This window comes from Miscanthus floridulus, chromosome 10, assembly GCF_019320115.1.
Source record: "Miscanthus floridulus cultivar M001 chromosome 10, ASM1932011v1, whole genome shotgun sequence".
Classification (NCBI taxonomy): domain Eukaryota; kingdom Viridiplantae; phylum Streptophyta; class Magnoliopsida; order Poales; family Poaceae; genus Miscanthus; species Miscanthus floridulus.
The window spans coordinates 120,454,624-120,480,861 of NC_089589.1; the positions used below are offsets into that span (position 1 = coordinate 120,454,624).

Below are 26,238 nucleotides of genomic sequence, written 5' to 3' on the forward strand. Positions count from 1 at the left end.
CTTTGGTACCCAAATGGCTTTCTTCTTTGAGCCCATCCATGGTTTACTAATGAACTTAGCCTTCACACCATTTGTACCCTTAGTAAGCACATAGAAAGAATCAAGCTTAATGGAGGATACATTGGCATTTTTGCTCTTGTTTTTACATTCATGCTCTTTATGACCAACTTGCTTGTAACTAGTGCAAAACCGATCATTGTTCTTCACAAAACTAGTCTTGTGAGGAGCAAAAGCCACCTTACCTTTCTTGGGGGTATAGCACAATCCCTCTTTGTAGAGAGAAGCTCTTTGGCTACCCAAGCACATAAGCAAGCGGTCCTCACCACCATAGGCCTTAGCCAAGGTGTGAGTGAGCTTGTTGACCTCCTTCTTGAGGTTTTCATTCTCAACCATTAGTGAGGCATCACAAATGAAACCATCACTACTAGATGAGTTGGAAGTAGAAGTACTACAAGAAGGGTTAGCAGGAGGAACAATGATATGCATAGATAATGATTCATCAATTATATCACAAGTTAAGCCTACATTGCAAGTTTCAACATGCCTCTTTTTATTTTGCTCATCAAGCAAAGTGGAATGAGCCTTTTCAAGCTTTTTGTGAGCCTTGCCAAGATTCTCATGGGCTTTCTCTAGCCTCTCATGAGATGCATTGAGCTCATCAAAGGCTTGCTTAAGGGCTTTTAGTTCCTTACGCAAGCTTTTGCATTCCCTTCTCTTGATGTCAAAGTGTTCTCTAGCATCTTCTAGCATGTCAAATAGTTCATCCTTAGTAGGTTCATCATCATCACTATCACTTTCATTTTCATTTTCATTATCATGTTCCTCATCACTTCTATCATCACAAATTTGTACCTTAGTGGCCTTAGCCATGAAGCATGATGGAGTGTCAAAGAGGGAAGGCTTTTCATTGATTGTAATGCTTGCAAGTGCCTTCTTCTTGGTGGTCTTGTCATCATCACTATCATCATCATCACTTGAGGAAGCATCACTATCCCAAGTGACCACATATGAACCACCCTTCTTCTTCTTGAAGGTCATCTTGTCCTTCTTCTCTTTCTTTTCCTTCTTGTCCTTCTTCTTGTTCTTCTTGTTGTCATCATCATTGTCGCTATTGTATGGACATTGAGCAACAAGATGATCTTTGCTTCTACATTTGAAGCACCTTCTTGACTCTTCCTTGTTCTTGGATGAAGATTTCTTCCTTCTAGCATGGTACCCTTTCTTCATCATGAATTTGCCAAATTTCTTGACAAAGAGAGCCATCTTCTCATCATCATCATCATCCCATGAACCATCATCTTCACTTGATGTTTCTTACTTTGCCTTGCCCTTGGATGATGTGGCCTTGAATGCCACACTCTTCTTCTTCTCATCTTTCTTCTCTTCCTTCTCATCATCATCTCTATATGTATCATCGGTCATTATATCTCCCAACACTTGGTTTGGTGTCATGGTGTCCAAACCACTTCTCACTAGAATAGTGACCAATGTGCCAAATCTTGAAGGTAAGCATCTGAAGAACTTGTGGGAGAAGTCCTTGTCCTTCACCTCTTCTCCAAGTGCTTTGAGATCATTGACAAGCACTTGAAGCCTATGGAACATCTCTGGCACACTCTCATCCTCCTTCATCTTGAAGCTTGCAAACTTCTCTTTAAGAATGTATGCCTTTGCACCCTTCACGGCTTGAGTGCCCTCAAATGATTCTTCCAACTTCTTCCAAGCCTCATGAGCCATCTCAATATTCTTGATTTGCTCAAATGTTCTCTCATCAATTGCATCATGAATGGCACTTAGAGCAATGTCATTGTTTTGGAGAAGCACTTCTTCAGCCATGGTGGGATTCTCTGGATCACCAATCATAATTTTGGTTTCTACTACCTTCCACACTTTTCTATTGATTGACTTGATATGTGTGGTCATTTTTTATTTCCAATATGGATAATTTGTGCCATCAAATTGGGGTGGCTTCTTGGTGTTGTTGATTTGAGCCATTTTTACGCCGAAGGTTGTTAAGCATGAAATCACGGTGACCTCGGCTCCGATACCACTTGAAAGGTCCTAATGGCTAGAGAGGGGTGAATAGCCTATTAAAAATTTCTACAATAACACTTAACAAACTGGTTAGACAATTATGAGGCGAAGCAAGTGTTGCGCTAGCCTACTAAAAATGCAAGCCACCTACCATAATTCTAGTTTATATAGTTTCTATCCATACAATAGCTATGGCACTACACTAAGTTAGTGTGCTCTCAAAAGCTAACTAAAGAGCCACACTAACCAAACTAATAAGCTCTCACAACTAGCTACACTAAAGAGCTTGACAACTAGTTTATGGTAATGCAAAGAGAGTGAGCAATTTGTTTATACCGTCGTGTCGAAGAAGGAGCCAATCAATCACAAGAATGAATACCAATGAAGACCAATCACCTCGGAATCAAATGATGAACACAATGATTTTTTACCGAGGTTCACTTGCTTGCCGGCAAGATACTCCTCATTGTGGCGATTCACTCACTTGGAGGTTCACACGCTAATTGGCATCACACGCCAAACCCTCAATAGGGTGCCGCAGAACTCACACAAGATGAGGATCACACAAGCCACGAGCAATCCACTAGAATACCTTTTGGCTCTCCGTCGGGGAAAGGTCAAGAACCCCTCACAATCACCACGATCGGAGCCAGAGACAATCACCAACCTCCGCTCAACGATCCTCGCTGCTCCAAGCCGTCTAGGTGGCGGCAACCACCAAGAGTAACAAGCGAATCCTGCAGCGAAACACGAACACCAAGTGCCTCTAGATGCAAACACTCAAGCAATGCACTTGGATTCTCTCCCAAACTCACAAAGATGATGAATGAATGATGAAGATGAGTGGGAGGGCTTTGGCTAAGCTCACAAGGTTGTTATGTCAATGCAAATGGCCAAGAGAGTGAGCTTGAGCTGGCTATGGGGCTTAAATAGAAGCCCCCATGAAATAGAGCCGTTGTACCCCTTCACTGGGCACAACACGGGGTGACCGGACGCTGGACCTCAGCGTCTGGTCATGCGATGCATGCCACATGTCCCCTCTCTTCAAATGTTGATCGCCCGATCTCAACGGTCAAGTGAAGACCGGACGAAGCAACTCAAAGTGACTGGACGATGGACCTCAGCGTCCAGTCGTTTCCAGTAAGCATCTAGAGATGACTTTTCACGACTGGACGCGTCCGGTCATGCTCGACCGGACTCACCCAGCGTCCGGTCACGCGATGACTCTTCTGTGCGCTGCCACATCAGCAGGACCGGACGCAACCCTCCAGCGTCCAGTCACTAAGTGACCCAGCGTCCGGTCAGAGACCGACGCTAGCGTCTTCACTGCTTCTTCTGACCGGACGCGCCGGTCCTACCGAGACCAGCGTCCGGTCACTTATAGTGGCCTCCATCTTTTCTGTCTAGGGCGCCGATGGCACCGTCGGACTGTCCGCACTCTACGGGCGGACACTCCACCGGTGAAGTTCCTAACCCTTGCTCAAATATGCCAACCACCAAGTGTATCATCTTGTGCACATGTGTTACCATATTTTCACAAACATTTTCAAGGGTGTTAGCACTCCACTAGATCCTAAATGCATATGCAATGAGTTAGAGCATCTAGTGGCACTTTGATAACCGCATTTCGATACGAGCTTCACCCCTCTTAATAGTATGGCTATCGATCCTAAATGTGATCACACTCACTAAGTGTCTTGATTACAAAAACAAAATGGCTCCTACCATTTATACCTTTGGCTTGAGCCTTTGTTTTTCTCTTTCTTCTTTTCAAGTCTAAGCGCTTGATCATCACCATGGCATCACCATCATCATGATCTTCACAATTTCTTCATCACTTGGAGTAGTGCCCCCTATCTCATAATCACTTTGATAAACTAGGTTAGCACTTAGAGTTTCATCAATTCACCAAAACCAAACTAGAGCTTTCAGTGGGGCCCTTCCCCTGGTGTGATGGTGGCATTCGGCTATCGGGGCCGAGTGGTAGAGGTGCGGACCCCTTCTAGTCCTATGTCGCGTAGGTCTGTGGCCCGAGCGAGGGTTTGGTGAACTCGTCTGGGAGGTACCAACTCTAGGCCCGAGGTCACCCTTCCTTTTGGTCAGAGCCTACCATGGGTGGGGTGATCGAGAGCGTCTAGGCTCTGGCCCGGGGATACCTGATCACCCGGTGCACCATGCCCTTCTTGGGTCTTCGGTAGCAGGCCACGATCCTCTTGGGCTGGCCTTCTTGGGCCAACCTTCTGCGGCCATAGGTCAAGGCGCAGGGGGCATGCCAAGCTCGAGCAATGGACCCTCATTGGGTCCACCACTTAGTGGCTCCCGACCCAACTCTAGAGAGTTGGTTGGTTTTGGAGGTGCGCCGCTCGAGCGCCCACCGATCGGGGGGTCGAGTTGCTCCGTCTTGAGAGCCGGTGCAATTATTTTTCATTTCCAGGTCAGTACTTTTTGTTCCCATGACCTGAGAACCTTATTACTTTTCGTTCTCAGGTCGGTACAATTAGAAAACATCCTAGATACTGATGGAAGCAATGTATCCAATTAAGCAGGTTCTAATTTCATAATACTACATACTTATATATGCTCATAGAACATATATGACGGAGAAATATTTGAATCCACATTAACTTTATATTTCTTCTATATTTTTTAGTGCATGGATATTGTTTATATAAGTGTATAGTGAAAAATGCATGATATATATTTCGATCAGTTACTAGCTAAATCATGATATATAAATGTGTGGGACTGAAGTGGTTCATTCTGATTCAGCTCATTCGGATGAAGATTTGGAAGATGTTGAAGTTTTTAGAAACAGAGCTATCAGATGATGAAACGAATTAGTCCCTTCACTTACGGCTGAAGATGACGTGGTAGTGGTTTTAGGGATACATCAGCAATTCAACAAGATTAGCAGTGGGGACGTGTATGTTTCAACAAGATTAGCAATTCTGGTGTTGTAGTTTCCAACCCATCGTGAAGCCCTTTTGGATTGCACCTGCTACAAAGACAAAGTGTGCAGATGATGAAGTGTTTTTCTCTCACAACAAAACAGCATCAGCCGGCTTATAATTAGCCACAAAAATGATGAAGCAATCAGTGCTCCTCGACTATGGCAATGTCTCTAGTGCTGACTTGTCAGGCTTGGCTTTAGTTAAGAACTGGTACTGCTGGAAGTTAGGCCAGCTCTAGCATCTTCAACGATTTTGCATGGCGAAATACAATGCATGTTAGGATTCTATTTATTAAACCTGTAAAGAAGACAGCCAATTAAAAAATCTATTCTCTTTCTCTCTACGCATCACTTCCTCGCTCACCCCGTGAAGCTCTAAAGCGACAGCTGGCCGCATGGTTTGATTTTTTTTTTTTACTCATCCCGGTCGAGCTCTGACACACAGAGTTTTTTTTTTAGATTAGACACACAGATTTAATGTGTAATGTTCAATCTTCGATGCTCACGGTTCGGTTTCCCTGCACACTAGATCTGCTCTGATATTAAGTTAAAACTTTAAAGAACCAACCAAAAGGGAACACGGACTTTGTTATCTCCTAGCTACAAATTCTTGGCCGTCTGTTGCTAGGGAAAACAATGCATTTTCTAGACCACACACGGTGAAAGATAAACACAAAGTTTTTTTTTTTTTTTTTGAAATCCAATATCCATTTAATCACTTTGTCCGTCCAACTCACTGGACAGTAGAACAGCAACATATATTCAGGTACATGGTCCTAACAGAAAACAGGGTCCCTCGGTCCTGTTCGGCTGGTATTAAAGACGGCTGATAAGTCGGCTGAAGCTGATTTGCTGTAAGAGAAAAATGCTGTAGATTTTAGCTGATAAGCCGGCCGATAAATTCAAGGGAACACATTCTGGCCAATTGCTACTAACGTATCAGCAGCATCAATTTAACCACGTTGACAGCATCAATTTCCACAATAATGTGTAGCATGCCCAGCCGAGCAGCGTAATCTTTTAAAAAAAAGAACCACATGGATTCCATTAATCGCTGCCACACAGCAAGATCGCTGGCCACCAGTTCCATGATACAACTGGGTACATCATGTGATGCATACACCTGCCCTACTTGATTGGTGGCACTGTGCAACACTAATCCCGTCAGGGGAGATGGACTTTTCCCGTCAGTTTTTCCCTGACGGCTTATCCCGATGCCTAGCTGGCAGGACTGTAGCCTCCACGCTGGACTCCAGGTCGATGCCACGCGGACAAATCGGCGATTGCAAGATGTCGGCTTCTCAGAGGCCGATTGGCTACTTTTACAATTTTTCAATTTTGACACCAATTACTGTAATTTTTCTTCAAGTAATATTATTTAAAAAAAATGTTCTTATGAACAGAACAATTTAACGACGACATGGCCGGGGTCGATTTCTACATTGAATTTCATAGTTGTTAGTTCCCTCATGTTAGGCTCTTATGCTGTGGCTGCTTTGGTACGAACGGTGCTAGTTGATTGAATTCCTTACCCTGCTTTTCTCCTACCTTGCTTGAAGAGCTTTCTTTACTGCTTAATAAGAGAGTAGGCTATGTCTCCGGTCCTTTTCTTGGGACTGGCTAGGAAAGAACAAGATGCCCTAGCCCAAAATCAAACATGGGTTCTAGCACCTTACACCGACTCCTAAAACATTATGGGATGTAAATTGGTATACAGGATTCAAAAGAAAGCGGATGGTTCTATTGAAGAAGAAATCAGTATCCAAATAGGAAGAGAAAAGGTTCTGTAACCTACATATACCATATGGGAACACATTACACAAGGAAAATGCCAGACGACATGTGCAACTAGCCCACGAACCAGTCGATTGTCAGTGACTGTCCCCGCAATGGTTAGAGCCAGTTACTAGCTCTTAGACAACTTCTCCAACACTCTTACGTAACCTTGCTCTTAATTACGAGCAGCTTTTCTCTCTTCTATTAAAATATTGAAAAAAACGCTTAGAGCTAACTTAAGCCGATTGTCAGAGCTGCCCTCACAAATGTAGACACTCCCAGAAGTTTGACAAACCCAAACCAGCATGCCCAGCCTTACTGATTCTTTCATGCATGAATGTACTCTGATGTTCTCTATTTTATTTTTTCAGAACTACGAATGTACAAACTTCAGAGAAAACGCACGATCCAGCATACAGATATTCCATACTTCATCAGCAGCAGCATATTTTAAACTAGGAGCCATATGTCCCCTCATGTCTTTCCATCTAAGCACAGCACCACATTGGCACCTGTTAATTTGTGCAAACAGTGCAAGGATAAACAGCAACTGAATTCATCTTAGCTGTCCTAGTAGTACACATCATCCGACTAACTGTTCAGAACGAAACTTATCACTTGTATATATATAGACTGGTTCAGCACGAAACTCAACTAGATAAGATTCAAATCCAATAGGAATAAACTGCTCTCGTTCTATCAAAGATTTTTTAAAAATACCACATTGTGTGGTGCAACTGCAACTCTAGAATAGGTTCTACAACTTTCAGTCGTACTGCTCAGCGGCGAACTTGTCCTCAGGGTAGAACACGGCCACCACCTGGTTCCCGCCGAATTTCCGCCCATGCATCCCCGTCTTCGCTTTGGTTGAGCCCTCGACATCTGCATATTCCAAAAACACCTGCAGTGCAGCAAAAGCTCATGAATCAGGATGCATAACGTGCCAGTATTATTCAAATGCTGTTAAGAATAAAATATCAAAGGAAAATTAAAACTCTACCTTTCCAACACCAGAAACAGGAGCACCGCTGGGGTCAGGCCGTGGAATTACAACTTTCACCAAGTTACCTGTCCAAGTGTTAGTGAGTACATATATAGACAAGAGGCTAATAATATAATGATTAATCAAACTCAAAAGAATAGTGTCTTCTTTGGGTTAAGGCCCGATTGCCAATATTGCATAGGGTCGGACTATAAAACACTCTGCAATGGCATTATGTGGGACTACAAAAAAGACACACAAAAGACAAAAACACAAAAGGAAACCAATTCAGTAACTGAGGGTAGGCAATCATAATCATAACAGCAGAATATAAAAGCTTTTAAAACAAAGAGGGTAAGAGAAGTCGATAGGTCTCGTGCAGTTTACCATATTTGCGTCCTTCTTCCCTCATGTCCTCCACAATGTCTTCGTATTCCTCATCATCTCTCAGTTCATCTGCTGTCACTACCTGTGTCAGGCATACAACTTTTGTTGGCAGGGCACCTCCAACTTGGTATACGAGTTTCTGTTCACAAAGATTCAAGTCAGAATTGAAACAATAATAATAATATAGACATTGTCATTATTCTTCTAAAATCAATCTAAAAGTGCTTGATTGTACCTGCATTTGCACCTGCTGCTGTGCCTGCAACAGGATGCTTTCTTGCTCTGGCCTAGGCTGAGAAGTTCCTTGGTTTGCCCGCCTAACAGTAAGAGTCTTGTCTCCCATCTTGATGCCATTAAGAGCAGCACAGGCAATGTCGGTAACATTAAGATCCTGGTACACACAGAAGGCATATCCCTTCGAATTACCAGTTTCTCTATCCTTCACAAGATCAAATCCACGCAGAGGTCCAAAGGACTCGAGCAACTCCCGCACTTGGGCCTCAGTGAAGTAATATGGTAGACCACCTACAAAGATCCGGTCTGGGCCTTCCAATCCTCCAGCAGAGCCAGGTGTTAAGCCAACAGCAGCAAGATTGAGATTCGGATTTGGCTGGCTCGGACCCAGAGCAGCTGCTAGGGAAGGATTGTAGTCCGTTGGCCTTCTAACCTTGACGGGTGCTCCCTCAAACATTATGCCATCTAAGGCCATTGCATTGCTTGCTTCCTCCACAGATCTCATCTCCACAAAAGCAAATTTCTTGTCATGGTTTATGTAGACATTAAGAACAGCATCACCTGGACCAGCTGTGTTTCCTCCAATAGCAGCCATAACTCCATTGAAGAATATGGCAACGGTCTGTATGAAATAATGAACTGGTAAGGATATAGAAGATCAAATAGGAACAAGTGAAAAAAAAAAGCTATCCAAGTAATTACCTGCTCATTAGCAGTTGGAGGAAGTCCGCCCACATAGACACGCCGAGCATGTCGCGTAGCCTGTTGTGTCATGGCTTGTGGCTGAATAACAAGGGGGTTGAACTGATGCAAGGCAAGCAAAATTAGAAAGCAACAAACATGATCAAATAATAGAAGATACAAGTGCCCAAGAAACAAGGACAGTTGATTATCAAATTTAGATGCCAGATCATGACAGAATGACCATTCACGGTTGAAGCTCAAATTAAAAAACCCAAAAAGGAAGCACATGGATTACCTGTCCAGCAGCCAAATTATACAAGTTTGGAAGCACCCCAACCCCGGTAATAGGAGCAGTGACACCATGAAGCTGACCTGCAATTCATCAACAGAAGAATTTATGAAAATGATGATGAAACTTGCTTAGCACAAGATATTGTAGAACAAAATAATAGAAACCCACCATTGCTAAAAAGCCTACATAGAAAACCTTTTTTCCCCCTCAAAACTCCAATCAGCTTAAGCATATTGTTTCAAGAAAATCAAATTATGAAACCACCAAAAAATGTAATACATGCTGATATGAAGACGAACAAGATATCAAACCAGATAGTGTCCTCGTACATTAAAGCTACAGCAGTCAGCTCAATCCATTGGCAGCAGATGACAAAGTGGACCAAGGTTGCCTTCTAACCCATATACATACACAACAACAAAAAACACCAAGAAGAACAAACAAGAAAATTTTACTCAGATTCAGTCATCAGGCTTAATAAAATGAAATTAGACAGTTCTTCTATACAGAAGAAATCTGATTCCTAACAAGGATAACTCTTTGTGGAGACAGTTCAGATTAGAGAGAGTTGCCAAATGCCAAACTCACTTAATAAGAATCTTAGGCATAATAAAGTTCAATACCTTACAGAACCACTAGTTTACATATTAACATTGATATATAAAGCTTAAAGAACAATTTAAATATCATTTTTATTAACTTGTACGCATATTAACTGATCAGCAAGTTCATTGATGAGTAATTCCAATTATGGATATATATATGTAAAGAACTATGATATTTCCATCATACCAGGGATAGCACCAGCAGCAACAATAGGAAGTGCCTGTTGTGGAGGTGCTTGGTCAAAACCACTCACGCGCTTGCTGTTCAAGACAAAAGATGTTAGCAAGTAGATAAACAACAGAACAACACAGTACAGCTGACCGATAGTACATACAATAAGACAAGAAGAACAACCATTATTTTGAAATGAATATATCGTGCCCAGAAAGAATAGCATCAACAATACAATGCATCATTTATACATGCCTAAATTTTGAAGCAACAAATAAACATATATAGCAATTGAAAAATGCTCGCTGCAGAGTCAGTTTTCCAACATGTAAAACAGTGGAGACAATAACTAGTGACGGAAAATGCATTTCGTCAAAGATATCAAATCACAAGACAAGTTGTGTATTCACTGGGTCCAGGTAAACCAAAAGTAGGATCAGCAACAAAAAAGTGAACTTTAAACAACTATATAGCATGTACCTCTTCGATCGAGACCGTGATCTGCGGTCACGGTCACGACTCTTAGAAGGGGAGCGGGAGCGGGAGCGATGCCTACGATGGCCATCAATGTCACGATCACGATCTCTTCTCCTGCATTAGCAAAGAATACATCATCATATCTTAACAGCAGACAATAGTATTTTATTGCAATAGATATATAATAATATCAAGGCACATGTCCCCTTTCCTTTAAATATATTATTTTCAACTTCATAGTTTCGGCATCGTAATATAGAACACTTTGAAATCATAGCTTTGCTACAAAATCTTTGCAGATTTAAAAACAAAGCTGACTAAAGAAAGTGAAACAATTAGCAAAAAGTTAGCCATATACTATATTGTTCTGTTGTCTCAGTCTCTCAGATAAGAGACAAACCAGAAAGCCAATAATAAACACTCAAGCAGTAGGTGACTAGGAACAGAAGAGTGTTCCAGTGACTAAGAGATTTTTATTACATTAGGTGCCATGGAAGCATGTCACAGTTTTTCTGAAAACCACTGCGATTTTTTTTAAAAATATACTTTTAAACCAAGAGTAGACAGGTAAAATATATTGCACCAATTTCCAGAACCCCTTGAAACTAGCAGAAGTAAACTACCAAGACAGAATCAGAATATAATTCATGTTTTGGTATGCTCAGATGAGAGCCAACAAATACAACACAAAGTCACTAATAAACACCTCAAGTGGTGCATGACTATGGAACTGCAAAGAGTTCTAGTGACTAAGAGTTTTTCAAAAAATTAGGCAGCTTAGGAATATCAAGGAATACCACTAACAGACTGATTTAGGCACTGATCTAACTCCAAGATTCAGGTTGGATGTGTTAGTTTGCAGACTAAATTAAGTTGTAGAAATGTTATAAATGCCTAATAAACTAGTATATATAAGCAAAATGGTTCACCTAAATGATCTCGGCATACTCCAGCTCCAGATCAAGATTTCTTGGAGCTACAAATATCTAAGGGTGTACCCAGTGCAGAGAGCTCCTGCTCTGTGCAGGGTCTGGGGAAGGGTGTCAGTGGCAAGCCTTACCCTCGCCTGTGCAATGCGAGGAGACCGCGACTCGAACCCAGGACCTTCCGATCACAGGCGGTAAGACTCTACCGCTTGCACCAGGCCCGCCCTTCAGAGCTACAAATATCTAGCTCCAACAAATCTCTGTCTTTCTTGGAGCTGGAGCTCTAGCTTGCGAAACTCAGAAATTATTTATTAGACAACTAGAGGGCATGCAAATAATATGTTCTCACAGTTTTCCAAATATCCTCAATGTGGCTCATAAAGTTAGGTGGCTACTTGTTACAAAATTCCCAATTCAGTAACTAGTTTAAAACAAGCAAAAAGTAAATCATCAAAGTCAAAGCAGAAGAAAAATATGCAAAAGTAAGCTGCACATACAACCCAGTACCTCTCAGAATCATGGCTCCTGTGACGGTCACGATCATCACGGTGACGGTCACGGTCACGGTCATCAGAACGACCACGGTGTTCCCTTCTCTCACTGCGCTCACGACGGTCCCTGTGGTGGCGATCACGATCTCTGTCTCTGTCACCTCTTTCATGATCCTTATCCCTGTCTCGGTCCCTCTCCTTTTCTCGGCCACGATCCCTGTCTCGCTCCCTGTCCTTGCCCTTATCACGTTCTCGGTCCCTTTCTCGAGATTTGGAGGAACCACTGTCATGTGATTGTGTCTCGTGCTGGAGAAAAAGAAATAATTCAACAAGTCAGGTGACTGTAATTATGAACGCAAACAGCAAAAACTGTAATAACTGTAAACCATGGTACTAAGCAGGTACAAAGGTTGGCAAAGATTGACACAGCTCCATCAGTCCACAAGCAGCAAAAATTAATTCAACTATAGGTCAAAAGAAAATGCACCTAGCACTTAGTCAAAAGAAGCCTTAACCAGCCAGCAATAAAGTGCCAACATGCGGCTTACTTCATATGCTAATCTGCACAACACGAACTATGAAACATAAACACAGATTGAAGAATAAGATGATATAAAATTATAATAAGCAGAGTAAAAGTTGTACAGGTAAACTAAAGACTGACAGAAACAGAGGAATTCCTTTCTATCATAATTCATAAGCATTGGGCATCTAACTCACTATATATAGACCAAAGGCTTATCCCACAATAAGTCCCATAGAACCATCACTTCACCACCAGTTTTTACTTTTATTTTATTTGCATTAATTATTGGTGAGGAATCAAATCACCACACAGCCACCAAGAGAGATCACAGGCTAGCAATAATAACCGCTGCATCCACTAGACACCGCAACCATAACACCCCAACGGAACAAATCCACCCAACACATCGGATCTATCCCTCTAGAGCCAAAAATCGAATTCGAACTCCCACAGATCGCGTCACCGACGCCACCAACCGAGCGGTCAGCACCAACAACAGGGCATCGGATCGGGGGGAGGCACGCGCACGAACCTGGGGCTGGGAAGAGCGGCCGTCGGCGTGGTCAGAGAACCCGGCGGGCTTGCTGTCGGCTGGCGGCGAACCCCCGGCGACGGCGGCGTGCTCGGCCTGCGCGTAGCCGCCCTCGGCTGCGGCCGCGGCCGTGTCGCCGTTGCCCTGGTAGCGCTCGTCGTACTCGGCCATCTCACGGTGGCGGCGGCTGCTGCGGCGGGCTTCTCGGCGGTTTGGGTTGGGGACAACTTTTTTTTTTTAGAAATCTAGCTTGGGCTAGGGTTTGGTTGGTAGGTTGGTTGGGCCGCGTGCGTGCGGGCGGAGGCGGATTTGGAAGGAGGAGCACAAGCACAAGAAGGGGAACCGGTCGGGTTATATACGGGTACGGCGCGCGTGGGTTCGGGGAGGAAGCTGGAAGGCGGTGCCTGGACGCTGGGCCCGGGGGAGTTCGATGCGGTGGGCGGTGGCTGTGGCTTGTCGCTGACGCGTGGGGCCCGTAGAGCGTGGGAGGGCTCCTGGTCGCGCGGGCCGTTTCTGAGTGCGCGCGCTTACAGGCCGCGGAACTGACTGACTTGGCGGGCTATCGGTTTCGTGTTCGGCGTCTTGGGCTCTGGCAGGCCCTATATGCCTCGTAGCCCTAACAAGGAAAAAGCCCACGCTTTAATACTAAACATTTTACTCCCAAATCTCAGAACCGTTCAAATTACTTGGTTTGGAATGGTGTTGAAGGTGCTAATGCCTTTTTAGTTAAAAATTCCGGTAAATGTTTAATAAGGTTTTTATACCCCATGAGGTATCTCTAGTCTTTTCAAAATTTTAAATGAGAAATCTAAAGATAGATAATGATAATACCAAATTCAAATAAAATATTTTGAGCTCATCAAAATATCTCTGAATGCTTCAAAAATTAAATTCAGCCGTAGGAAAATGGAAAAAATATCTGAACAAATCTAGAAAAAATCAAAAACATTCTTATAGACAATGACTCAAAGTTTACACTGTTTAACCACATCAAAACCCGACATCATGTCTAGTGTATGCATGTGCTAGATTTCAAGCCTCTCCCAAAAGAATATCATTTGACCATGGTGAAAAGAGTTTTTAAGTGAACATTGGGAGGGGTATGGGGCGCAAGAGGAGGGGAGCCGGTGTAATGTGGCCGTCGTGAGGGCAGCGGTGGCGGCGGACATGAGATGCGAGGGTGGGAGGGCTCATACGACCTACGATAGCTCTCAACCAGCAATGGTATAGAGTTTGATTTTAAGACATTCAATTTCATAGCAGAGTATGAACATCTTTCACATTACTTATAATATATAAGGTACACATGTGCTACTACTCCTACAGCCTACCTATGTTCTGTGCATCCTTATGCTCTGTGCTTCGAATCTACGAGAATCAAAGCATCTTGGCCACGGCAGCTCTCGTGTTAGGTAGCAGTCACTTGTCGTTTCCATGAGCTAACAGACACAGGAGCATAGGGACTCTGGCAGGCTGACTTGCTCATCGTCTTCACGAGTGGCCAGATCTCAGCTTCGATCGCCATCAATCATGGACGACGAGCAGAGATCTGTTGCAACTTGCAAGCCTATAAAATTAGGCAACAGGACGGTACATAACTTTTCATCACAGCTAGTTAGCTGTTACGCCGCCCTCGCTCGTTCTCTGCCCGCCACGGGCTACGCACCGAGCGATGAACCAAGGACGCCATGGCGCACGACGGCATTATTGCTGATGATGGCGCCGCCACGCCGCTGCTCGCGTCGTCCGCGAACTCCGGCAAGCCACGCTGGAACATGTACGCCTTCGCCTGCGCCACGCTCGCGTCCATGACCACCATCCTCATGGGCTACAGTATGTCGTTGTCATACCACTCAACCATCTCGTAGTAGCAAGTTAGCAACCGTGCATGCATGTGTTCGTTGTCATGGTGATCGACTTGGTGGGTGCTTCGTCTGCTTGGAGATCTCGCCCTGATGAGCGGCACGCAGCTGTTCATCCGGGAGGACCTGGGCCTCTCTGACGGGCAGATCGAGGTGCTGGCGGGGTCCATCAACGTGTTCATGCTCATGTCCATCCTCGCCGCCGGCTGGGCGGCCGACCCCCTCGGCCGCCGGGATATTTAACTTTTTATCATCATAACGGATGGCCCCTTCTCGGATAGCAGGTTTAGAATTGGCGTTACGATTTTAGCAGCTGAGAGAGAAAAATGATACATTTTTACCACAATTGCTGGCGTGGCACGCCACCTCAGCTGGCCAGCGTGGCAGGCGAAGGAAAAATGACCGCCCCTGCCCCTGCCCTCTCTATCCCTCCCCACGCGCGGCCCGGCCCACTCCAGCTCGCCCTTCCGCTCCTCCATTCTTCTTCCTCCCGCTCTGCTCGCCGACGCCGCCACCCAACGCCGCCGCACAACCCGCCGCGCCCAACGCCACCCCCCACCGCGAGCCATGTCCCAGTACGCAGCCAGCTCCTCCGCGGGAAGGGCCAGGAGTAGGCTGCAGCAAGGGACACGGACGACGCCGGGGACGATGACGCGAGGGGCGGCGCCACGTCCGGGAGCCACTTGGCCGCGTAGTGCGACAGCACGGACGCCAGCATGTCCGGGCGCGCGCACGACGCCGCCTTGGACTTGACGGCCGCCATGGTGCGCGCGAAGTTGTCCACGTCGTTGACGCATGAGTCATCGCTGGCGCTCGCCGCCGCCGCGGCCACCAGCCACGGCTCTGAGGCCGAGCACGCGTGCTCGGCGCTGCCCATGCCGCCGCGGGGAGATGGGGTCTTCGGGCTCTGAGTCTGAGACGACGACTTCATGGCGGCTGCTGCCACTACGCTAGATTCTTACACTAGGAATGGGGGCATTTTTACTGTAGGGGCGACTGGGATTGGGGGCGCCCCTACATTGGACGTCCTCGGGCCTCAGCAGCTCAGCCGCCTCTACAGATGGCACTGTAGGGGGCGGCTGGTAACCTGAGCCGCCCCTACAGTTGGGGCTGATCTATAGGGGTGACTCAATCACCAGCCACCCCTGTTGTTCGACTGTAGGGGCGGCTGAATCACCAGCCGCCCCTACTAATGGCGCACGAATAAATTTCAAATTTTAAATTTTAAAATATGTAAAACATTGTTACATCCAAGTTTGATCAAACTTAAATGTTGAAGCATGATTTTATAAATTTTTAGGAAAAAAAACCATCACATTTGGAGTTAGTGTTGGGGAGAATAACTAGTTACAAAGTTTACCCACAGATTAAAAAGAGAAATCACAGTGTTCTAGATGATCCTTACATGATCATAGTGAACAGTGTGATTTCTCTTTTTAATCTGTGGGTCAACTTTGTAACTAGTTTTTCTTCCTCGTACTAACTCCAAATCTGATGATTTTTTTTCCTAAAATTTTCTAAAATCATTCTCTATCAATTTATTTTGTGTGTTTTGTCAATATATACATATGAAAAGTTTGAGCAATTTAAATTTTGAATTTCAAAAAAATGAAAATTCAGACAAGATTTTGTGTTTCTCATTTATTTATCTTTGTGTTGATAGGGTCTAATAAAGATTGATTACGATCAAATAAAGAGTGCTTAATATAATCTATGATGCATGCATGTTTTCAAAAAGTATTCTGACCTCTCTTTCAACTGTCTATTTCTAAAAAGTAATCTATTTTCTGACTTACAAGCTAGAAAATACCAAATAAAAAAATACAAATATCTTATACGCACGTGCGTGTCGCACGTGCATGTTAAGTTGTTAACTAGTAAAAGAAAAAGATAAATTGAATCCAACTACTTCTGGAACACCAAGCCAGCTCCAATTTGTACCAAAAAATGGTCCAAAAGAAGAGTCCTAATTTGGCCGTCCGTTTAAACGTGGGACGACATCGATCGGCAGCCAAACCACAAAACCACCAAAACCCAACCCAAACCCTTCTCCGCGCTTCCCCTCCTCGCTTCCTTCCTCCCCGCGCCGCCCCCCCCCCCCTCGAACCCGAAAGGAGCCCTAACCCTAGCCGCCTCCGGGAGACAGCTAGGAGAGAGCTCGGAGCACCAGCCATGGCGGAGCACGACCTCACGGCGCTGATGGAAGCGTAGCTGGACCAACACCTGGTGTTCCTGCTGCTGGAGTTCCTCCAGGAGCGGCAGCTCTACTCGGAGCCCGAGTTCCTGGAGGCCAAGATCCGCCTCCTCAGCGGCACCAACATGGTCGACTATGCCATGGACATCCACAAGTCCCTCCACGGCACCGACGACGTCCCCAAGGACATGGTCAAGCGCCGCGCCGAGGTCGTCTCCAGGCTCAAGTTGCTCGAGGAGGCCGCCACCCCGCTCGTCGCCTTCCTCCAGAACCCGCAGCTCGTGCAGGAGCTCAGGCCCGACAAACAGTACAACATCCACATGCTCCAGGAGCGGTACCAGGTCCGTTTTTCTCCCCCCTCTGCTTCTGCCTCATTTTCATTTAGTTGTATTGGTGTAATTCCGTGTTTTGGAGCGTCGTCAGATGTGGTTGTGAAATTAGGAGTTTGTGTGTCATTAAATAGCCTGAAACTGGTTTGCTCATACAGGGAAGCATTCTTCCGGGCTACGTGATTTACTGCTGCTACATGTGGTTACATATAATTAGCATATGATGATTTAGTTCTACTTCTGCGCTATTTTGTGAGAAATCTTGAATTAGTGGAATGCTGACTTTTTGCTCCTGTATTATGGATCAGATAAGTAGATTGTGAGATGTGTTTTATTTTGTAGTATGCATAATTCAGTATGTTATATGTATAGGTGTCCTAAAATCTAGACATGTGTAGTTCTTCCTAGTATTATAGTTGGTTCCCTTGTATCTTTTAGTCAAAGTGCTTGATAATTGATGCTAGTTCAGGTCTATGTTCTTTCAACTCTTTAGTAAGGGACAATTCAGAGTCGAGTTTTCTCTTCAGGATAAAAAGGCACTGTAGAGAAAGCACAAGGCATAATAACTAAGATACAGACAACATATTATACTGTAATTTAGAGATACATATTATACTGTTGCCATTAGTCCTACATGCATTTTTTCTGCTGCAAGGACTTGTGGCACTTATCCATGCACTTTCCTAATTAAATGAGCTGCTAACTACAGATTTCACACTACCTAAAGGTCCAAAATTATCCATCATGTTGGTACTTATTTTTTTGTAGGTCACTGCTAACAAAAAACAAAGAGATACTAAGTGACATGCTTAATGAAAAAGAAAGTGACATAGAAAGATTACTGTCAGCCACCGCGCAAGCTATTGATGGTAAGATGAAGTATGCCTTGTGTTGTTGCTGTATGGGAAATATTGCTTTTGGGCTGCTTTAGTTTGTTCCAGTGCTGCTTCCATCTGTGGGACCTTCAAATTTAAAAATCAACTTGATATGCATGTTCTGGAAAAGCTAATGTTCGTTTGACATTAGTGCTACCTATGTCAGGATTAATGGATTTAGCTAGATATTGTAGATAATGAGATAAATCATTTGGGCTAGATATCTTCTGGTGGTGTTCATCTAGCTGGGAACTTAAAAGAGTACAACTCTGCGATTGTTTTAATACATTTCATCGCCAACTTGATGCTTAGGCTTGTTTAATCTATCTGCATCCATATAAAATTGGAAATTCAATTGATCTTGGTTTCTCCAACATAGTAAAGATTGTCCTTCCAACTTGAGTTGCATCAGGACTCACTAACTACATTCCTTGTAGGATACTGGATATGATGCTTCTAGTTCGCTTAGTGGCAGCAAAAAAAAAGACAACATGAACCTGGAACGAGTTTGTAGTGAATTGCATACTATGTGCTTGTTGTGCAAAGGGCCTGTTAGGATCTGTTAGGAAGCAGTAGCTTCATGTCCTTGTATTGACCAAGGACTTGTTAGGATCCAACTAGTAGCTTCATGTTGACCTGTTAGGAATGAAGCATTGCAAATTAAGTTTTCCCCTGACTTTATTTGATAGACTTTTGTGAATTATGACTTGTGATGATGTTCTAAATAATGGCCTTGTGTTTGTGGATGTATATATGTATATTTGTGGCGGTCAGATTCAAATTTGAATTATATATATATATATATACATATATATATATATATGTCAGATTTGAATTTGAATTTTTTTTGCTGAAAAATCCACTGTAGGGGCGGTTCTTGATTGAACCGCACTTATAAATACACACAGCAGCCGCCCCTACAGAGGTCACTGTAGGGGCGGCTGAAAACACCAGCCACCCCTACAGAGGTCACTGTAGGGGTGGCTAAAAACACCAGCCGCCTCTACAGAGGTCACTGTATGGGCGGCTGAAAACACCAGCCGCCCCTACAGAGGGCACTGCAGGGGCGGTCAGGAAACCGCCCCTACAGAGGCACCCTCTGTAGGAACACCCTGGAAAGGACGGTTGGCGCAGCCGCCCCTACAGAAGCTCTAGATCCGTCTCTACAGTTAACTTTGTAGTAGTGTGCTGCTGGTGGTGGCGGCGGCGGGGCGCGCACGCAAAGCTCTTCGAGGCTCTCGGCTGCTGCTGTATGTGCGTGCGCGAGTGTGTAGTATTAGTAGTTGGCGATGGCGAGCAACGGAGCTAGCTAAGCTAGCAACGTTTGTGAGCAGCTGCAGTTGCATGCTTGGTCACTTGAGAGAGTTGAGAGTGTGTGCATATGGATGGACCAACGACAAAGCACAAAAGTTGTGCTGCAGTGCGAGAGACGGTGACATACTTGGACCGGAGTGGGTACACAGGCATATGGCTGCGGATGGTGTAGTCATCATACCATTCTAACGCATACAAAAACGTATATGCATAAATCGCCAAAACACGCCTGTGTTTCTATGTATCATTGGCATGTGTAATTCAAGTATTTGGTGGGTGAAAGTGAAGCGTACAATGTAGCTGTAGACTGTAGTGTATGCACAGCACATCTACTGTTCTCCGGACAAACTTACACAGACGGATCGAGTGAGTTTGAAGAAGCGAGAGCAGCACCATGTGCATCAGTGCGTCTGTGTAGCGCAGCTAGCGCTGCCTGGAGTGTGGACCTCGTACCTTTACTGTTTCACCGCATACCGCACCTGGGCCAAGGTCCGAGTGGACCACGTAGCTAGTCGTACATACATGCATGCATGTTCTTGAGCCATACACATCTGTAGTCAGAATAAAACGGTGCAGGCTGAGTTGGTTTAAACTCACTATAAGCCAAGGGGTTTCAATGCCCGCAACCTTGCAAGGTGAACAGCATGTGTACTTTCTCAGTTACTATTTTTAACGCCCATAGAGCTCTACCTTTGCCATGGCTGTATTGTAGCTGTAGTCGCTTCTCACCCTAGACGACATGGATCGCGAAGAGAAGAAACATCTAATCATGCATGGGCTTGCAACTTGCATTCGTTCTGGATCGCCTGAGCCTTGAATGCCTGATCGAGAGACGCACGCGCGGCGCGCATCAGTGGTGCACTGGCATGCCATGGCAGTATGGCACATTGGCACCACACCACAGCGAGCCAGCGAGCCAAGGGGGACAAACCAGATGCAAGGCGCGACTTTCAGTGGTGCCGCCGTGCCGTGCCATTCCATGCCATGCGCGCGACGCGAACGCGATCGAACGCGACGGCGACGAGAGAAGCTAGACTGCATGCACGCCACGCAGTAATGCGCACGTGACAAAACGGATCCATGGTCATGGAAGCAGTGCTGGAGCTCCGGATCCCTTGCTGCAGCCTACTCCTGGCCCTTCCCGCTGAGGAGCTGGCTGCGTACTGGGACATGGCTCGCGGTGGGGGCCGGCGTTGGGCGCGGCGGGGTGTGCGGCGGCGTTGGGTGGCGGCGTCGGCGAGCAGAGCGGGAGGAAGAAGAAAGGAGGAGCGGAAGGACAAGCTGGAGTGGGCCGGGCCATGCGTGGGGAGGGATAGAGAGGGCAGGGGCAGGGGCGGTCATTTTTCCTTCGCTTGCCACGCTGGCCAGCTGAGGTGACGTGCCACGCCAGCAATTGTGGTAAAAATGTATCGTTTTTCTCTCTCGGCTGCTAAAATCGTAGCGCCAATTCTAAACCTGATATCCGAGGAGTGGCCATCCGTTATGATGGTAAAAAGTTAAATATCCCTCGGCCGCCGCGGCACGCTCGTGCTGGCCAACGTCTTCCTCATGGCCGGTGTGCCCGCCATGTCCCTGGGCAGCAGCTACTCCGCGCTCATGGCCGCGCGCTGCATCACCAGCATCGGCTCTGGGTTCTCCGTCGTTGTCACCTCGGTTTACAACGCCGAGATATCGCCGGCGTCCATGCGCTGCTTCCTCTCATCTTTCCTTGACGTATGTATATGCACTCACGCCGGCGTCGTCCATTGCTGGTTTTCGTTCTAAACTTAGTTTGGTTGCTCTGCTCGTGCAGATGTTCATCAGCCTCGGTTTACTTCTGAGCTACCTGTCCAACTACGCCTTCGCCGGCTTGCCGGTGCACCTTGGCTGGCGTATCATGTACGGCGTCGGCGTGCTTCCGCCGGTGCTGCTCGCCGTGGGCGTGCTCGCCATGCCAGAGTCGCCGCGGTGGCTGGCGATGCGCGGGCGCCACGCCGATGCGCGCGCGGTGCTCGTGCGCACCTCGGACACCCCGGTCGAGGCCGACCTGCGGCTCGAGGAGATCAAGCAGGCTGTCAGGGAGCCACAGGTCAGTGACAGCGACGGAGGCAGCAACGTCTGGAAGGAGCTGATCATCCGGCCGTCGGCGAGCGTGCGCCAGATCCTCGTCTGCGTGGTCGGCGTGAACTTCTTCCAGCAAGCGTCCGGCATCGACGCCCACGTGCTCTACAGCCCGCTCGTGTTCCGCAAGGACGACGGCATGTCGTCCAACAAGGCCGTCCTCGGCGCCACCGTGGCCGCCGGCGTCGTCAAGATGTGCTTCGTCCTGGTGGCCACGCTCTTCTCGGACCGCCTCGGCCGGCGGCCGCTCCTCCTCGCCAGCACGGCGGGCGTGGCCGCGTCCATGGCGTCGCTGGGCGTGACGACGCTCTGCGTCGGCGGGGCCGGGAGCATGGCGGCCAGCGTCCTTTCGGTGCTGGCCTTCATGGCGGCGTTCTCCATCGGGTTCGGCCCGCTGGCGGGCACGTACAGCGCCGAGATCATGCCGCTGCAGCTGCGCGCGCTGGGCGCCAGCCTGGGCACGGCGGTGAACCGGCTGACGTCCGCGCTGGTGAGCATGACATTCATCTCACTCGCGGACGCGATGACCATGCCCGGGTGCTTCTTCCTGTACGCTGGCGTGGGGGCGTCCGCCTGCGCGTTCGTGTACGCGCGGATGCCGGAGACCAAGGGACGGAGCCTCGAGGACATGGAAGTGCTCTTCGCCAAATGAAAGTCGACCGATAGGATGATGGCTTCATCACTAGTTCAAATGCCGGATGCGGCATGGCCTGCAGGACAGTGATGATTGCATCATGTGTCTTCAAGCATCTGAAACTCTGGACCATATCCTGCTGGGCTGTAGCCTCAGCCGCCAGGTCTGGATAATCCTCCTGTCAAGGCTTGGGCTCACAGCCGTCGCTGCCCACGGGGACGTCGACATCTTTCGCTGGTGGGCCTGGGCTAGGCGTAGGGTGCACCAAAGCAGCAGGAAGGGCTTCGATTCGTTAATCATGCTAACCTGCTGGGTGCTTTGGAAGGAACGCAACGCACGGACGTTCAGGAATGAAGCCAAGGACGCCCGAGAGCTGTGTTTGGAGATCCGACAGGAGGCTGACTTGTGGTTGAGGGCTGGGTACTCGACCCTGTCGTCGCTCACTGCGTTCATGTAATTGGTCACATGTGACGTTGGTCTTTTCTTTTACCGCTCTGTTTTCTGTTTTTTCCTATTCGACAGGGCAACCCTTGGTTACCTAACGTCGACGTTGTCGTTGTCTGTTTGGATGTTCTCTACTTCCTCTTAATGAAATACGTGCTACAGTGCACGTTCGAGAAAAAAAATGCCCAGGCGGTGCGACGGTTGTATTGTGAAGAGTTTTGTATCAAGTTGTTTTTCGTTTCGTGTTGGGTTCTAATTTTATCATATAATAACATTAACATATCTGAGCATTTTGAGCATTGCAACGGTACGTGCAGCTCGTTCCACTGGTTCAAAACTTATTGTGGAAGACTCCATTTTATTTCCAGAGGGACGGTCAAGCCTCACCGCCTCTACAAATGGACCAAGAACTATGAGATGGTTAATATCTGAAAAAAAATCATTTTTAATGGTGGGCCACGTAAAAATGCCACCTTTGCTAATAAGGGCCTAGATCCCAGGTAACCGGCAATGCAAACCCTAAAATCGCCGACGCAGACACCTTAGGGGCTGCTTGGTTCATTTGTTGAGTACTGTTTAACCTGGCCGAGAGAGGATATTGAACAACATTACTTATTTGGTTGAGTTGCTTAACTATCTTGGCCCTTCCACAGGCAAGCTTTACCTTTGCTACCTAGCCTAGGAGAGCCAGCTGGACAAGGTTCTCGTGCTCCGCGCTAACAAGGTAAGGCTAGCCTAGGTAAGCAACCTAGTGAAACCAAGCATGGCTCTAGTAGTTGCCACGTCTGGCGCGTGCTCTGTCACCCTTTCTCCACTCAGAGGAAGCGATGGTCCGTAGCAGGCTAACAGAGGCAAGTACACACAACACTCCAACGTAGTCACGGCCTCCAACGTGCCTCTCCCTTTCCCAACGTGGCAGCACATCGATCCCCAGCGTGCCTCTCCCTTGGCCGGCTAAATTGCTCAAAGGTCCCGTGCACACCCAACATGGAGGTCTGAATTGATGTCTAGTTCAAAATTAAACACCCACAGACTCAAATTAAACTACCACTAGATTTAAATTCTAGCCAGTACCAAATTAAATTATTTTAAGTTTCACTAAATTAATTTACGTAAGACATCGAAATTTATGATATGAAAATTCCATAGGTGCTATCTATAAGATCCATGTAAGCGTTGAGTTAATATGCCACATAAGCTATCGGGCCAGGTAAACACCCATTTGGGCCTGAATTAGACCCGGACTAACTTAAGGGATAATAAAAATGCATTTTAAGACTTTAGGGACATATATATGACGTCTACGAACCAAGTTCAGGTACCTGAAATGAATTTTCACTCTAAGTGTTATTAAGTGCAATAGATTTTTCATAATATATCTATTTGTTGTGGTACTAACTAATAAACACGTCATCTAACTAGACACATAACGGAAATAACGGATGTTACAGCAGAAACTACAGCTATACGTGGCAGCCTCACACGCAGCGTTAGTATGAATTTAACTGCCTTTTATTTTAATTTGATGCTCTGAGGCTAAGAACGAGCACTAAGTACTGATGTACAGTACTGGGACACAGATCGATGGGGACACGTGTATGATTCATGTACTTTCTCCGTCTCAAAATCAAAATAAGTGCTTCTCTCATTTCCAGAGCAATCAATCAAATTTTTAAAATTTGACCAATTGTATGTATAAAAAAATACTCATATTTATGATGTGTAATAACTAATAAATATCCTTAAATTGTTAGTGAAATATATTTTGATAATAAATTGATTTAGAGATATAAATATTAATATTATTTTCTTTGTATATTTAGTTAAATTTTAAAATTTTGACTTCTCCGGATATATTTTAGGACGGATGGGGGAAGTAGAGAAGTGAGATCCGGCAGAACCGCAGAAGACGACGAGAAAGTCAGGCTATCATCAGTATCTCAGTGTTAATCGATTCTGCAATTAGCCCGTGAAGAAAACGACAGATTGATTGCTACTACCACGAGGCCTAGCTGTCGACTGTCGTGGCCAAGATGCTTTTACAGGTGCATCGTAGAAGGATTCCAAACCCAGTACTCCCTCCGTATTAAAAAATAAAGTCGTTTTGGACAGTGATATAGTCTCTAAAGTATTACTTTAACTCTTTTATTTTTATAAAAATATTTATCAAAAAAATGATATATGTATATTTTTATGAAAGTATTTTTCAAGACAAATCTATTTATATGACTTTCATATTTTTAAACTCAACAACTTAAAAGGTATTCATGATTTATATTCTCAATGTTTGACTCAAGCATTATCCAAAACGACTTTATTTTCTAATACGGAGAGAGTACTCCGTAGAGTTTTATACTGGTAGGTAGTAATAATTCAGACTTTCTTTCTTTCTTTCTCTTTGCTGATAAATACTCGGTCTTTATTCATGACTCCAACGAGCAAGTCCCAAATCATTTTTTTTAAGTGAAACAGGAGGGGTTGAGGACCCTACTGTAAAATTATTGGAAAAAGAGCAAAAGCTCGGCAAGTCCCAAATCTTACCCATATTTAGATATTTTTTACCCATGAGTTTTTTTTTTGTAACATTTGTATCATTGTATGCTTCTCAAGGCGATGATGTGACTACATTATCAACACACACCGTGAGCGTGCCCGTGACCTCCGTAAAGAGTACGTTCTCATATTTCGTTAACAAATTAGGGCGTGTTGCCCGGTTCCTTGTTTGGTTTGAGAGCAAATGATGTGGGATGAGGCAGCTAACGTGTGGGACTAATATGTCATCCTCTCCGCTTGTTCTCTTCTTTCACTTTTTCTCTGTCCTCTCTCCGTTCCTCCGCCGCTGCTGCTAGGGACGACTCCCTCGGCGCGGCTGGAGCAAGCGTGGTCTGCAGCTCTTCCGCAGACGTGCCCTGCTGCACCTCCACGTTTTCGCTAGACCGTGTGCCCCGCACCTGCTAGGGCCCATGCCCCGCCCAGGCGCACCGCCCACGCCAGGTCCCCCGCCCCGCCCCGCCGCTCGACGTGTCGTACGTACCTCCATACCGCCAGGGCCCGCACCACCCAACCCCACCTCCGTGCCGCTACGCAGCCCCGCCTCACGCGCGGCTTGCCAGCCCCTCGCCATCGCACCGTAGTGCTCGCGCTCTCAACGCTACCAACACGGCCGCCCACTCACGTCCTGCCTTCGCCTCTGCCCGTGCGAGATGTGGGTTGGTGTGGTCCGCTCGTTTTGGCCGGACGAGGTTGACCCGCATCTGATTGGATTAGTTATTCCACTCTGTGTCCACCCATTCCACTTAATCTTCCAACCAAACACAAGCGAAAGTGGATTCGCTTCGACCCAACTCAGTTGGACCCGCTGAACCACTATCGGAACCAGATGGCTAGCAGGGGCCAAGCCCTCCCCCCCCCCCCCCCCCCC

The 26,238-nt window shown here is 46.2% G+C and overlaps 3 protein-coding genes across 4 annotated transcripts; 2 read left to right on the top strand and 1 right to left on the bottom strand.

Moving 5' to 3' along the window:
- Positions 1-7,359: 7,359 nt before the first annotated feature.
- Positions 7,360-13,387, bottom strand: LOC136487071 (splicing factor U2af large subunit A-like). Of its 2 annotated transcripts, none has more exons than XM_066484200.1 (10): positions 13,066-13,387; positions 12,024-12,313; positions 10,594-10,704; positions 10,129-10,202; positions 9,340-9,416; positions 9,063-9,164; positions 8,362-8,982; positions 8,127-8,265; positions 7,758-7,825; positions 7,360-7,658 (listed from the first exon to the last, which is right to left on the bottom strand). In XM_066484200.1, the coding sequence occupies exons 1-10, from the start codon at positions 13,234-13,236 to the stop codon at positions 7,524-7,526; spliced, it is 1,788 nt and encodes a 595-aa protein (XP_066340297.1). In that variant the 5' UTR covers positions 13,237-13,387; the 3' UTR covers positions 7,360-7,523. The 2 variants fall into 2 exon arrangements, 1 of the variants encoding a protein (XP_066340297.1); XR_010767129.1 differs by having other exon boundaries at positions 7,578-7,658; positions 7,758-7,981; positions 13,066-13,386.
- Positions 13,388-14,753: 1,366 nt separating this feature from the next.
- On the top strand, positions 14,754-22,391 carry LOC136485521 (polyol transporter 5-like). The gene is made up of 4 exons (XM_066482382.1): positions 14,754-14,898; positions 15,010-15,146; positions 21,143-21,352; positions 21,432-22,391. The coding sequence occupies exons 1-4, from the start codon at positions 14,754-14,756 to the stop codon at positions 22,389-22,391; spliced, it is 1,452 nt and encodes a 483-aa protein (XP_066338479.1).
- A 46-nt stretch (positions 22,392-22,437) lies between these two features.
- LOC136489437 (uncharacterized) lies at positions 22,438-22,830 on the top strand. The gene has a single exon (XM_066486074.1). The coding sequence runs from the start codon at positions 22,438-22,440 to the stop codon at positions 22,828-22,830; it is 393 nt and encodes a 130-aa protein (XP_066342171.1).
- The last annotated feature ends 3,408 nt before the right edge of the window (positions 22,831-26,238 follow it).